This window comes from Epinephelus moara, chromosome 1, assembly GCF_006386435.1.
Source record: "Epinephelus moara isolate mb chromosome 1, YSFRI_EMoa_1.0, whole genome shotgun sequence".
In the NCBI taxonomy this organism is placed as follows: domain Eukaryota; kingdom Metazoa; phylum Chordata; class Actinopteri; order Perciformes; family Serranidae; genus Epinephelus; species Epinephelus moara.
Window position 1 is genome coordinate 31350681 of NC_065506.1, and position 14581 is coordinate 31365261.

Sequence of the window (14581 nt, forward strand, 5' to 3'; positions counted from 1 at the left end):
AAGGCTTTATGAATAATTGATGGTAAATATTTGAATCTCTGCTGGGTGATTTTGTGTCTCCTCAGCAGCCTTGCACAAAATATTCCCCCAAATTCAGCAATAATGACAAACATGATAAACAGTTGCTGTAGGTTTAGTTGTTTGGTTAACAAAAACGTTTCTCTCAGGCCGCACATCATGCTGGAGCTGGACAGTAAAATGCTCGTTTCCTCGGCCCGCCTTTCCCTCCGGGTATTCCTGTGAGACTGAAACAATTTCTCTTCCAACTGGCAACGAAGTTGTTACATCTCTCAAAAGTTGTTTTTCTCGAGATTGTCCTCTGTAAGCTGGAGAGTGAAGAAGATATGTTTACAGTACTGAATCCATTTCTCTCAGGCTCAATTTCAGTTTCGAAACTTTTTTGTTCAGTGTTGACATCCTTTTTCTGATGGCTGAAGATACTTTTAAAAAGTGTTTTGCAGTCATGTCTCTGAACTCAGTGGATTCACTTTAGAGTTCAGCGCAGTGGCTCGAGCTATAAATGGCTGGAACCGCTCATTTTCTCATTTCCCCAGGCCTCTTGGACAGGTGACTCTGGGTGGCTCAGTCCTGCTGCAAACTTGCCATTTCTCTTGCTCCTGTTTTTTCTTTCCCAATCCTTAGACTTTTATGTCAAGAATCACCCTTTTGAACATATACATTTCAGTAAGCTAACCCTTCAGTCAGTCACTAAGCCAAATGAGCTGATTATTTTGTAATTGCAGCTGAAATCCCTGCTCTCTGTGGCTGCATCCTCAGGTCCTGCTCTGGTGGGTGTAGTCAGGAAAGACTGGGCCTCTCAAAACAGCATCGCCCTCTCCTGGTCAGAAGTGGAAAAGCTGCCCTCAGACATAGTGGACTATGAAGTCAAATACTTTGAGAAGGTAAAGACTTTTATCACACTAAATGAGATCATTTGATATTTAAGTTTATACACCATATGTGTTCATTGCTTAGCTTTGGCTGTTTTGTGTTACATTTATCTTAGCACTGAAACACATCACAAGTGATCACACACACACACAGAACAGTCACTGCTCACAGAACAATGTGCATTGTTGGCATACAGAAACCCAAATGTAAGTGCAGAGCATCCATAATGTATTGCTATCTCCACTTTGCTCACCATCTGCTCAGATAGTTAATAGGATGAAAATGATGTGTTTTGTTCAAACGTTGCTGTGATAATGGGTTTATGCAAACACATGTTTGTCTGTCCTGCCAAAACTTGCTTTTGTTTATCGTCTCTGGCAATCTGTTTCTGCATTTCTTTGTTGTTTTTTTTTTAGGAGCAAGAGCAGCTGAGCTACTCATCAACGCGAACCAAATCCCCCAGCGTGGTGGTAACGGGCCTCAGACCCTCCACTGTCTATGTCTTCCACGTGCGCGCTCGCACTGCTGCTGGCTACACAGCGTACAGCCCCAACTTTGAGTTTGCTACTGCAGCTGAGGGTACGACTGTAGTCTGTACTGTGCCTTTCATTTGTCTTTATACTGCCTTTGTTTCAGCGAGGAACAGATCTGATATTCAGTCATGCAGTCAGTTAGATTTGTGTTTAAAGCCCAATTGATATGTAGTTTTGCTTTAAAACAATGCACAGGAGAAGAAAGGAGTTTTAAATCCAGCGATGTGAAGTCATCGGTGTTGATCAACAACCTTATAAAATCCCCGGAGACATTTTATGGTCATTCTTTGCTATGGATCAGTGAAACTCATCAGTGCCTCTTCAGGCATGAGCCATTTATTTAAATGTTTATAAGCTCTGTAAGTTCCTGATGCACACACACACACACACACACACACACACACACACACACACAGCACGCTCTGCTGATTCTAATCCTGAAATATGCAAGAATGCACATCCTCCTACAAGATACACACTTAAGGTGATGAATATGTAGATGTCCACCTTCATATTCTCATGCGCCCATATGCCAGTGCATATGACACAAGTCCATTTATATACTCGGATTGTGCTTCTACAGATGTGCCGTCTTTTCTCTCACCTTATTCAACCCATACTCTCACAGAATGTAGTGATCTAGACTTTGTTTATGTATCTAGACTGTTTTCTTATACACGGTGTTCACATATGGTTCTCGAAGTGCTTTTTGAGGGGGGAAAAAAGGTCCTGGAATTCCTTGAAAAGTGCTCCCTTTCTAACAACGTACTTAAAAGTCCTTGAAATGAACCACACAATTCTGTCTTTGATTTCGACCAAAGTTTGTTCATTAATATCAAATTGCTCAGCATCAGAAATTGCTCCGTTTTTTCCTCCATTGCCCAGGGCATGCTCTCCATCTTCTTTCCTCCTGGCCTTTTTGATGACCCACGTAACACTGTAGTTTATTTCTACTTTGCTCCGCTCTTAAAACCCCAGCAAAAGCAGTAGGCTTATGTTGTCATTACAAAACCTGACATGACTTAACTTAATAAGCCAGATTTTGATTTGTTTTCCAACCTCTTTAGCTGTGCTCTAATATTATAGCTCCATCAAACACTGAAATTGAAACTTAAGTTCAAGTTGCCATTGTTTCTCTCTTGACAATTTTGTCTAACATCATGCAAGCACAATGGGGTCTCCTCCCCTCTTGCATGTGCAGGCAGTCAGTAGGTGTGGAGCAGGCAGGAGAACACCCATCGTGGAGTTCTGTTGTAGAGTGTTTGTATGGTTGCATTGACACTCCTGCTCTGAAACTTTCTCTGGACTGAAACTTTTCATGATGTATTATAGTGTAGTATAAGCAGCACCATAGCTTGTGCCATTCAGATGTGTTATTGAGGATTTTTTCACAGTTGATTGACATTGATCACATCATTTATTTATAGTTCAATGGTGTTCATTATGTCTTTAGTTTCTGATAATGACTTTAGTTGTTCTTTTATCTCAGACATGTGTTAGGATGTTACATACCTTGACATGTTTCGGCGGAAACTTATGCCTTCCTCAGAAGTGTCACTTGGTGGTGTTTGTCAAAACTGACAGGATGGTCACTGTCACGTCTCCCTAATATCGGCTGATTGACAGACCAGCTGATAAAGACACGTCACAACCAACACCAAGTGACACTTTTGCGGAAGGCGGAAGTTTCCACCGAAACATGTCAAGGTATGTAACATCCTAACACATGTCTGAGATAAAAGACTAAAAAACTAAAGTCATTATCATTTATTTACAGTATGTTTTATAAGAAAAACATTTAAAAACGAAATAGTTGCTTTGAGTCAAGTCCCTGTAAATTAAAAAATAGTGCTAAAAAAAGTACCTGAAAGTCACTGAATTTCTTGATGAACCCTGTATAAAATTTCATTTTATACCAACCATTGGAGAAGTCCACCAATATTGAAAAGTTATCCACAGTTAAATGTAAAAATAATGTCTCTTTGGATTACTGAATAAATGTATTCACTTTAACAGATGTCACTGAGATGTCAGTCCATTAAGAAATATTTCTGACCTCTGTCCGCTCCTGTTTGTCAGGTTTTTGTCAGAAATAGAGAGATACACCGGTAAAAATAATGGTAATATTTGCCAGACACAACAATGCACAATTAGTAAAGTTTACCAGTACCATCTCATGTTCAGTTTTATCCCAATTAGCAAAGCAATTTGTCACTAAGTTGAGTTATAAGGACCTTTTTTATCAAAATGTTCTTCTTAAGATTATTTTGCCTATGAAAACAAAACCATTTCATTGTTTGCTCACTGGTAATGTTCAGAATACTTTAAATTGCTTTTAGTTTGATATGTAGGAGCTGCATAGAAGCAAAATTACTTTCCACATACCAGTGGAAAAGGACAAGAAGTCGTGGTTTTGAATAGATTATGTGCAACAGTGAAATTTCTCAGAGAACATGATGAACTGCTTGTGTGTCTCGGTCTGTTTATTTTCTGGATTATCACAGTAGAGTCTGATTTAGGCCCTGAGTTCAGAACAAAGCAGAGCAATTACAAGAATTTTAATCAGCTTTTATACGATCGATATGATTAATGCTGTTGTATTGTTCATAGGAATGTTTAAGACTGGAAACCTGAGTGATACATAAGGGATTTTATGAATGAAATGGATGCCTTCTATGGTGATACATATGGACAAAGTTGTAATTTAGCTACACAGAAACTGAATATCATTTTTATTCCACTTATTATGCTCAGTAAATTGTGACAGCGTCGTATCACCAGGCAGTGTGTCACTTCTCTATTTGAACTCTGGTGGTATGAACAGGTACTGACTGCTCTGGCTTTGCTTTGCTCTCACTTTCCTCAGATCCTGATATCGCTGACCAGGGTCAAGTTCTTGTGGTTGTCACAGCGTCTGTAGGAGGCTTCTCCCTGCTGGTCATCCTTACCCTCTTCCTCCTCATCACTGGACGGTAAGACACCCACTGCTTCTCCTTGGTGCCGGCTTATCGTTAACACCACACACACAGACACAGACACACACACACACACACACACACACACCTCTGTGCTTCTCCTCTCATATTCTCCAGAGAGACGTTACAACCAGAAGTCTGTTAATGGACTCTCTTTTTGCCACCAAGCAGACACTTTTATTTTCCAAATGGCTGAACCAATTTTCTGCCTAATTACTCAGCATGTAATGCATGTACCAGAAGTTTGCTCCATTCCATTAACTTCCACAGGTTAGCTTAGACTGTTGTCTCCAGTCCGCCCCTGGTTCACAGAGTTTTACCATTAGTGGCGCTTATTAATAAACAATGAAAAATGGCCCAGAATGTGAAGGTAATTCGTCTGGATTTTTACCTGATTATTATACAAGCTAACGTGATAATCTTTGATCACACAGTCTGCAAATGTCATACACTGAAAAAATCTGAGCTCAGGAAGGGGAACAATGTGTCTCACTTTACAGAGAAGCCTAGATTCAGGTACTTCCCAGACTACACAGTCGGGCCTCGTGCAAGAACATTTTGTCCCCCATGTCTTTTTTTTTCTGCAAGTTGCTCATACAAGTGTTCAAAGTCAGATTCACAAAACTTTCAACTGCACAAACTTGCCGTAATTTGCTAGTTTCAACTTAACAAAAACCCCTCGTTAACAACCAAGTGCACATTTGTAAGATATGATCATTTGCATAATCACAGCCTCTAAGCTGCTTTATGAGGCTGCTGCGCTCAATTTGTGAAAAAGTTTCATTAACAAAAATGTTAACCAGTCATATTTAAACTCAGATTAAGGCAAACAAGTGTTTTTTTTCCCTTTATGGAAGAAAGTAGATCTGCACATCTTTTGCAGGACATGAAACTAAAATTCAAAGTATGAGAAAATTGATGAATGCGACAAAATCTCTGAAATCACTTGGTGTCTCTTAAGAACTGTTCATACAAGTGGTTTTTGCATGAGATCTTAGAAGATACAGTTTCCAAACATGTCCCTTTAAGATGTTTGTGTAGTCCACTTTGCAACATATATTAAATATGTCAGAAATTCTGCCAGTGTATTTTAAGATTAGGCCTTTTTTATACTGCAGTTTGAATTCTACCAACCCAATCCTCATTTTGAACTGAAATATACTTGTATATCATTGGGGACAATATTACTGTATACACGAGCCAACATCACATCTAACCTGATATCTGTCAGAAGCCTGCTGCTGCCCGTCCATTAATTTAAGTGGATAATCCTCATATATTGTTTAGCCTCCTCAGGTGCCAATAATGGGAGCCATAGGAATACAAAAGGATTAAAGTATGTGAATAACAGTACGTGCTTTGTCTCGTATTTCTCATTGACCCAGGTTCAACTGAGTCGAAATAAGGTGTTTTTTTTCCTTAAAAGCAGCTTATAAACTTTGATTTCTTATGTTCAACACTTTATTTGGTTTTTAAACAGACATAACAACCTTCAACCTCTCTCTGACAGACAGCGGTTTGTCGGAGCTAGATCAAATGAATGATTCATAATTGATATATTATCTGAAGCTTCATTTTTATACAAGTAATATTCATACTGATTTAGATAAACAACTGGATTGTATCTCCCATCCTTGCTGAGCAACAGTTTTGTGTGCAAGGACATGAAGTCTGGCAAGGGCCAGGGAAGAAACCAGCCTCCTGAACCACCTCCTGAGCCACATCTGCCCCTAAAAAATAAATTATTATTATTATTATTATTAGTATATATTTTTTAAAGAGAGAATTATAATGTCAGCCTGAAGGTCCAGGGCCATAGCAATGTGGAGCTTATTCAGCGTCTGACTGCGAATAATAAATTGCAAATAAAAGGGCTGCTATAACTGAATGTGAAAGGTTTTAAGGGCTTTTAATATGTGTTCCATTTCAGGCAATATCTACCCACCTCATTTTTAATCCCTAAAAGACAATTTCTCATAAGCTGCGAAAATTTCAAGCTGAGAGAACTATACATGTGCTGGAGGTGAATCAACAGATTTCCACTCTTTAACAATGATCTCCATACCCAACATAATTGCTGAGTGAATCCAGTCGGCTGGAGGCGTAGAGAGGTTGCTTAGCAGCGACGGAGCCCTCTGAATATATACAGTAGATGAGATGTGTAAGGAATATATTGGCGCTTATAAACTATTTTCATACAAATAAACTCTTCTAAAACTCAGAACTTAAAAAGTATTAGAGCATTATGATTACATTTTCAAAGGACAACCTTCTTCTGTGTGGTTCATACACAGAGGATGCAAATTGTTCTTCTTGCTGAATGCTAGAGTTTGATTGTTACTTTTGTCCTGGCTCCCCCTCTCTATGGAGACCGAACCTTGAAAGCCTTGAATGTGTGGGACTGTGAATAGGATAAAAGCTGGGAAATAGAAGAAAATATAAAAAAATGACATAGAAGGCAAGAAGAAAAATTGCACTAAAAGAATGGGTTATAGAAAAGAGTAAAATGGCTGCCTGTATTTTCCACCAGAGACATCTTTGCAAACCAAAAAAGACTGGTGATGTGGCAGCAGTTTTCTGCTGTCAGAACAAATGTTCACTTCTCCCCTCTTTCCCATCAGGGCAGTAAATCTGTTAGATGTCATACTTGTCTTCTGCTGATAATGTCAACTAAGTCACTGTGTTGAGCACAAAACACTGAGAGGGTTGTTAGCAAAAAGAGAGACAAGGCGGCGAGGAACAAGACAGGGGATGTGCAGGGGTGTTTTAAGTGTTGATGAAGGTTATTCTCTCTCTTTGACTGGTTCACCTGCACAGGTGTCAAGGGTACATAAAAGCAAGGATGAAGTCAGAGGAGAAGAGGAGGACTCGCTTTCACAGTGGCCACGGTATTGTGTACAATGTCTTTTATTGTATGTGTGTGTGTGTGTTTGTTTTAAAATTGCTTTGCTGGCGAGCATGCATTCTCCAACAGACTGCATGCTCCAACTCCCAGGGCTTTCGTTTTGACACAAGCTGTACAAATGGTCACAGTTTGCCTCCGAGTTGCAATTTTTTTATAATGCAGTTTTTATCATGATCCCCCACTCACAGTATCTCATACACCCATTATTGGATTGTGACAAAAGTTGGGTAACCGCTGTTCCGTTGTAGGAATTACAGGATTGACCCAAGTGCGGTGTGACAATTACAGATAAAAACAGAGTTATTGATTGGCCCCGCAGGGGAGGCGTATCATTCTTGGGGAACAAAATGGTGTCCTGTTATTTACTTAGACAGTTCAGTGAGAGCTCTTGTAGGATTCGATCCGAGGCCTGCAGGGACACGAGTGTGACTCCTGAGATAAATCCAACCATTCTATCATCTGCAGGCCTGATTTGGGGATTTGCAATTGATCCAAGAAGAAAACAAGGCACTGTGAATAAAAAATACTGTAACATGCTGATGTACCAGTGCCTTTGCAGAGAAACGGACACGAGGCTGAGTGCAGTTTTACAGTTTGTGCTTGTCTTCGTAAGTTCTCCTTTTCCTCCAGAGTGCAGGAAGTTGGATGTACTTTTGCAGAATTATCTAGTCATACTTTATTATTTTAATTCTGCATATCATGGCATAGTTTTACTTGCAGCACATGACAAAAACTGATAACAGTGTTGCCTACACAATATGCATTTATGAGCCTCTTCTTCAAATATTATGGAAATCAGTTGACTACTAATAATCCTCACCTCCCACAGTCATTCCTTGTTGTCTGTTCTTTGCTGTTGTGTGCTGTGGAGGCATCACCCAGGCAGGGGATGCCAGCAGGCTCAACAAACTCTAAGAAAAGGCTTGTTCTATTATAGAGCTGAGCTTAGACACCCTGGAGACAGAGGTAGAGTGTAGACTCCAAACTGGAATCTATCTCAGACGAAGCCTTCAACCCTCCACAATATGAGCTGACACAGCTATAAAGTACATTTAGTCCCCTGCTCATCTGCTCGAGGTGTACCAGGGGCTGCTTCAACTTATCATTTGTGCCAGTCATCATGCACAGTGCTCACTGCAGTAACGTCCCCAGCCTCAGCCAGTGAGGAGGATGCTGAAGCCTAGGCTGCCTGCAATGTCTTTATACGCTGCTCTGGGGCATTTTCCGAGCTCTTTCTTTCCTTTTTTTCCCCGTTTTTCTCCATCCCTTGACGAAATAACAGAAAAACCTTACAGTATAATGGAAGCAAATACACCATTATTTATGGCCTCGTACAGTCGAAACAAGAATCAACTTCACTTGCACATTCTCAACAGAAATTACTTTATATGCTTCAGTACATCAGAATTTACCGCAGGGCTGTAGTCCAAAGATAACGTCTTAATGCAGGCAAAATGTGGGAATGAAAGATTTATTCTGCATTTTGAATAAATTAGGAAAATGAGGACAATGTGTTTCACAAAACCCACACAAAAAAGTGGATAGGATAATGGGTAAGGGTGTAAAACATGTTGTAGAGTAAAATGCAAGACTTTATTGTCTACATAAATTAAGGTCGTGTTTAAGAAAGGTATTTTAAAGTGTGGTGAGGGAACCTGTGGTTTTAAACTGCCAACACACTGAGGGGGTTTCACTAAATACATTATAATCAAGCTCTATAGTGCTTGATTGCATCATGTTGTAATGTCCAAAGGGATGCACAAATAATCTGCTCTGTTACCAACCAGCTCTTAGGCTGCAACAATGACGGGAGACTAGACGAGTGTGCAAATAGTTAAAAGCTTGTTTATTCACAAAATAACGATAAACAACCAATGGCGTGAAAGTCAGTAATCAGTCATGTCTGCATTTATGGGTGTGTAGAAATGTGTAGAAACCCAAAAGAACAGCAGCTGTGCCATGAGGGAAGAGGGATAGGGATTTTATGTTGTGACAACGCTGTTGTTAACATGTGGTTGGGTTTAGGCACAAAAACCACTTCAATCAGGAGAGACAGAAGAATGAAGAGTACAGATTAACATCTGAGCAGCAAGATAAATCCCCCCATGGAGTCCAGACACTGGTGGTGGTGGTGGTGGCTGCTGACTGCTGAGGCAGATGAGGCTGATGAATCCATAAAGACTAGGTGGTGATGGGGAGGTGGGGGACATGCACAACTACAGCAAGAAAGAACTATGGCGGAGGAAGTACCATATTTAAAATGAGGAGCAGTAAGATGATAGGCTGACAGAGAAGGTGTGTCGCTGTGCTATTGGTTGATTGTGAATCAGCTGATGACTCAGTTGACCTACCCAGACAATGACATTTAGAGATAGTGAGTGAGCAAGTGTGCAAGGAGCAAATGGCAGAATGAGAAAGAAAACTTAGCCTGAAAAATAAAAGTATTGTCGTCCTGACTGAACTTTCATTAGAGCGTAATTTAGTTAGAGTTGGGAAAACTTCATATTTTAGCTTTAAGTACACAATTTTGTTGCAACAAGCACAGTTAAAAATGTCCCAATGTGTCATTAAAAATAACCATTTGTTTTTTGTTGGTCTCCAAAGTGGTCTGCTGCCTTCCGTTTGTTGGCAGCCATCTCACCTAAGTGTCTCGCCATCCACCATCCTCTCCTCCTCCTCATAGGAAACTCAGCTCCTATATCCATGTAAACAGAACTACATCATTTTAGAAATGCTGATATGATGCATTCGAAACATACAGGTATATCATATCAGTGGTTTGCAGAAACGTAAAATGCCAACATTTTGTTCTGGGCTGAAACCTGTAAGCGTTCCCCATGGGAAGCTCTGCAGATCGTCAGTGTGTTTGAGATGTGAATCAGTGTCATAATAATCCTGTGTCTGTATTCAGCCTTTTGCTTTTATCTTGCCCCAAGTGTATATCTGCAATGCAACTGTCTGGGGGTTGTCAAAGTGTCATGTTCCAATACAATATGTAAAATACTGTATTTGTAACTTTTCTTTTCACTTCCAGTCCCATTCTCCGGGATAAAGACCTATGTGGATCCAGACACATATGAAGACCCTGCTCAGGCTGTGGAGGAATTCACCAAAGAGATAGACCCCTCATACATATGCATCGAGAGGGTGATTGGTGCAGGTAAAATGGGCACACACGCAAGCATTTACTCACACTGCATACTATACATTTGTTTCCTGTATTGACAACAGCACAGGTGTCATTTCTTTGCAGAAAAAGAAAGAAAATCTTAGAATACCTGACAGGTCACCAGATAGAAGAGGCTATTTAGTGTGTGCCATTATCTCAATATGGGTATTATTTCTTAAATCCCCAAATAGGATTACTCAGGCACATTGTAAAAATGTCCAACTGATGGTTTCCAAGCACCTGTGATAAATGGTCACATTTTATGTTGAGTAACATTTTTATTTTATAAGAAATGTTAAACCTCATAAAGTTGGAGTTAAAATTCTTTACAGCCACTCTTAGCAAGCTGATTTTAAAGTAATTTATAGTATTGTACCTTAGGGAAGCAAAGCCAGTGCTGCTGACTATGAATAATAATGTTCGATGGCTCATTAAATTGAACAGATTGTGTCTGCTGTTTAGCCCATGAGTAATTATGAAGGTGCCTCCTATTTGTCTTGTTTCTGTAACATGGGCTCCATCTGGTGGAGGCAGGAAGTATTTAGAGATGTTAAAACAGCAAGGCAGCTGCAGTATATTGTGTGTGTATCCACATTTTTCTCATGTTTACCACAAAAAAATGGTGACTGCAATAATCAGTGTAACACCAGAGATTCAGTATAAGTATAAGTAAGTATAAAATATGTTCTAGCAAGTCCACGAAGTCCTTACACCAGCTCTCCATGCTAAAAAACTTTGGTTTGCATTATTTCCAATTCATTATGCTGATTTGCTTAGTTACTGGAAGGTTTAATATCTATATTAACCCTTTTGAAACCTAAGCAAATTGGCTTAATTAATATAAAAACATGGGAAGAAGGCAATGAGCAACAAAAAGAAGAAATTACCAAAAAAAAAGGAGAAAATTTAAAAACAAGGAAATTAGCTATAAAAAAAGGGGGAAGAAAGAAATTTTGGAAAGAGTGCCTAAAAATGATAATTATTTAGTAACACAGTTTTATAATGTAATAATAATAATAATAATAGCAATAATATTTCATAAATATATTTTTCCCTTGCTTTTTTTCTTTTTCCCAAGTTTTTTAAAACAATTTTCTAAATGTATTTTTAATTTTATTTCATTTTATTTCATTTATTTATTTATTTTTATTTTTTATTTTTTTTACTTATTCATTTAGCAATTTGTGGGACATTTCTTACCAAGTTGCTCATTGCCTTTTTTCCCATGTTTTTGAACAAAATCACACCAAGTTGCTCAATCTTCAAAGGTTTGAATACTTGCGAAAGGTGTCTGAAAGCAGCACAAGAAAAGTGATGTTGCTCCAGGTTTCAAAGGGGTAAAGAAACATGGCACATTTTCAGTAATAGCTTAACAATGCTGCTAAACAAGAGGACAGTGCCAAAGCAACTGCCTCACAACCATGTCAGCACAATTTGGATAATGTGTGATCCATTTTCTTCAGTTTGCAGGGTGTACTTCAAGCCCTGTATTTTATCTTTATTTTCAAAAATCCTTAGCTGACATATTTTTTGATATTTTAGTGCTATTTTTGAGGGCTGTGTTTGAGTATACCCATGTCACTTTCCCATTGTTATTCAGTTTGAAAGTTCTCGTCAAAAGTAGCAGAACAAAACAAACTATACATTGGCGAGTGTGTGCTTCTCCTGCCAACACCCTTTTAAGTGTTGTGTTGTTTTGACAGGTGAATTCGGAGAAGTCTGTAGCGGTCGGTTGCGCATACCTGGACGGATGGACATCGCTGTAGCAATAAAGACACTTAAAGGGGGCTATATGGAGCAACAGAGGCGAGACTTTTTGCGTGAGGCTTCAATCATGGGACAGTTTGACAACCCCAACATCATCAGACTGGAGGGAGTGGTCACCAGAAGTAAGCTCACGTATTTGTGTATCTGTGGTGTTCGTCTCTTCAGCATCACTTCACAGCAATCTTTACTTTAGTTTCATCTCTCTATTCATCACTAAAATCCTGTCTTTTACCTTCTCCTCAGGCCGACCAGTAATGATAGTCGTTGAGTACATGGAAAATGGAGCGCTTGATTCTTTTCTCCGGGTGAGAGGAAAACATGTTCACAGATGTACACCTGTTTCCTGAGACTGTTGTCCTCCATATATCATATTTGTCCTTTCTTCCTCTCGCTTTCTCACAACATCTCCAGACACGTGACGGACAGTTCACAGTGCTCCAGCTGGTCGGCATGCTGCGCGGCATCGCAGTAGGCATGACCTATCTTTCAGACATGGGTTATGTTCACAGAGACCTTGCCGCTCGCAACATCTTGGTGGATGAAAACTTGGTGTGTAAGGTGTCTGATTTTGGCATGTCCAGAGTCCTTGAGGACGACACTGAGGCAGCCTACACTGCTACAGTGAGTGTGGGTCCAGCAGTTAGTGCAGGCATATTACAATCTGACAGTTATTGCAGATAGAAATGATGAATATCTCCCTAACAGGCTTATTCTGTTATTGTTTTGTGCCAGGGAGGAAAGATACCGATACGGTGGACGGCACCAGAGGCTATCGCTTATGGAAAATTTTCCACAGTTAGTGATGTGTGGAGCTATGGCATTGTTATGTGGGAAGTGATGTCATATGGTGAGAGGCCCTACTGGGAGATGTCCAATCAAGATGTAAGCTGCTGATCACATTAAAACTCCATAATCACTGAAGCCCAGTGCAGATCAGAGATTTGGGCCAGATGAAAGTGTTTGCAGAAAAAAGTTGGAGCAGTATAAACTGACTGCTCTCAGCTCGACTGAAGCTGCTGATGGTGTCACCTGGGGCTCAGCTTGTCAAGTTGCCAGTGGCTGGTTTTAAAAAGTACTGCATGTCATCTGTTTCAATAGCCACTCAGCTGAGCAATCACACAAACATATTCAGTAACACTTTACTCGAAGGTATCTACATGAGAGTGACATGACACTGTCATAACTATGACATGACACGGTCATGAACCTGTCATGAACATTATGTACAAGTCATAAACATGACATTACCAGAAGATGTCTTTGTCATAACAACTTGACATTAACAAGAAATGCACCTCTTTTTGTGTTGATGACAAGTTGACATAATGTTTATTATTGTTATGACAAAGACATCTTCTGGTAATGTCATGTTTATGACTTGTACATAATGTTCATGACATTATCCTGGTTAATGTCAAGTTGTCATTATAAGGACATCCCAAACAAATTTAATGTCAACTTGTTATGACAAAGACAACTTCTGGTAATGTCACTTTAATTAATGTCAATTTGTCATAATCAAGACAACCCAAACAATGTCAACTTGTCATTACAAAAACCGAATGACACGTAATGACAGCAGTCATAAACGTTTATGACATGTACATAATGTTCATGACAGGTTCATGACAGTGTCATGTCATAGTTATGACAGTGTCATGTCATCCTTATGTAGATACCTTCAAGTTAAGTATTACCACATATTCATAGACAGATTAATCAGTGCTGGTTATTTAAATCATTGTGGCCTAGTATTATGAGTCCATCTGATGCTCAGGTCGTTTTGTTTTTGCCATTTCATCACTACTAAAACTGCAACTGCAGCCAGTATCTCACTATCACTATCCTCATTCATATTTTAAGAAGCTACAAATTATATTCAGCTACAAAATGAATGTAAAAGCTGTGAGTGAGAAAGGAAGTACATTGAGTTGTTGCTATGGAGACGATACACTGTCTCCTCTAGTTATATCAGTGTAACCTGGCAGGTGGTCTGAACGTTGCAGACTGGTGCCAAGAAAAGTAGCTGCAAGTATCAGTTTATCTCGTCATAAATCTTTGGTCTGAACTGGGCTTTAAACATAATCAACACAAATATCATTTTGCATTTGTATTCAACTTACTGATGTTCATCTCAGGTCATTTTATCAATTGAGGAAGGCTACCGTCTGCCAGCACCCATGGGCTGCCCTGTGACACTGCACCAGCTAATGCTGCACTGCTGGCAGAAGGAGTCCAACCAGCGCCCACGCTTCAACAATGTGCTCTCTTTCCTGGACAAACTCATAATTAATCCCAGTAGTCTGCTCACTCTGGTGAATGATGTGCAGAGGTAAGTATC

General features: G+C 39.6%; 1 protein-coding gene across 1 annotated transcript in view; it reads left to right on the forward strand.

Moving 5' to 3' along the window:
- The window catches only part of epha6 (eph receptor A6), a 79383-nt gene that overhangs the window by 62244 nt on the left and 2558 nt on the right, over positions 1-14581 (forward strand). The window contains exons 9-18 of the mRNA XM_050043637.1: positions 778-902; positions 1308-1470; positions 4291-4396; positions 7217-7287; positions 10339-10464; positions 12177-12362; positions 12484-12545; positions 12652-12861; positions 12973-13122; positions 14379-14572. Coding sequence (XP_049899594.1) covers positions 778-902; positions 1308-1470; positions 4291-4396; positions 7217-7287; positions 10339-10464; positions 12177-12362; positions 12484-12545; positions 12652-12861; positions 12973-13122; positions 14379-14572 — 1393 coding nt within the window. The remainder of the gene's footprint in view (positions 1-777; positions 903-1307; positions 1471-4290; positions 4397-7216; positions 7288-10338; positions 10465-12176; positions 12363-12483; positions 12546-12651; positions 12862-12972; positions 13123-14378; positions 14573-14581) is intronic.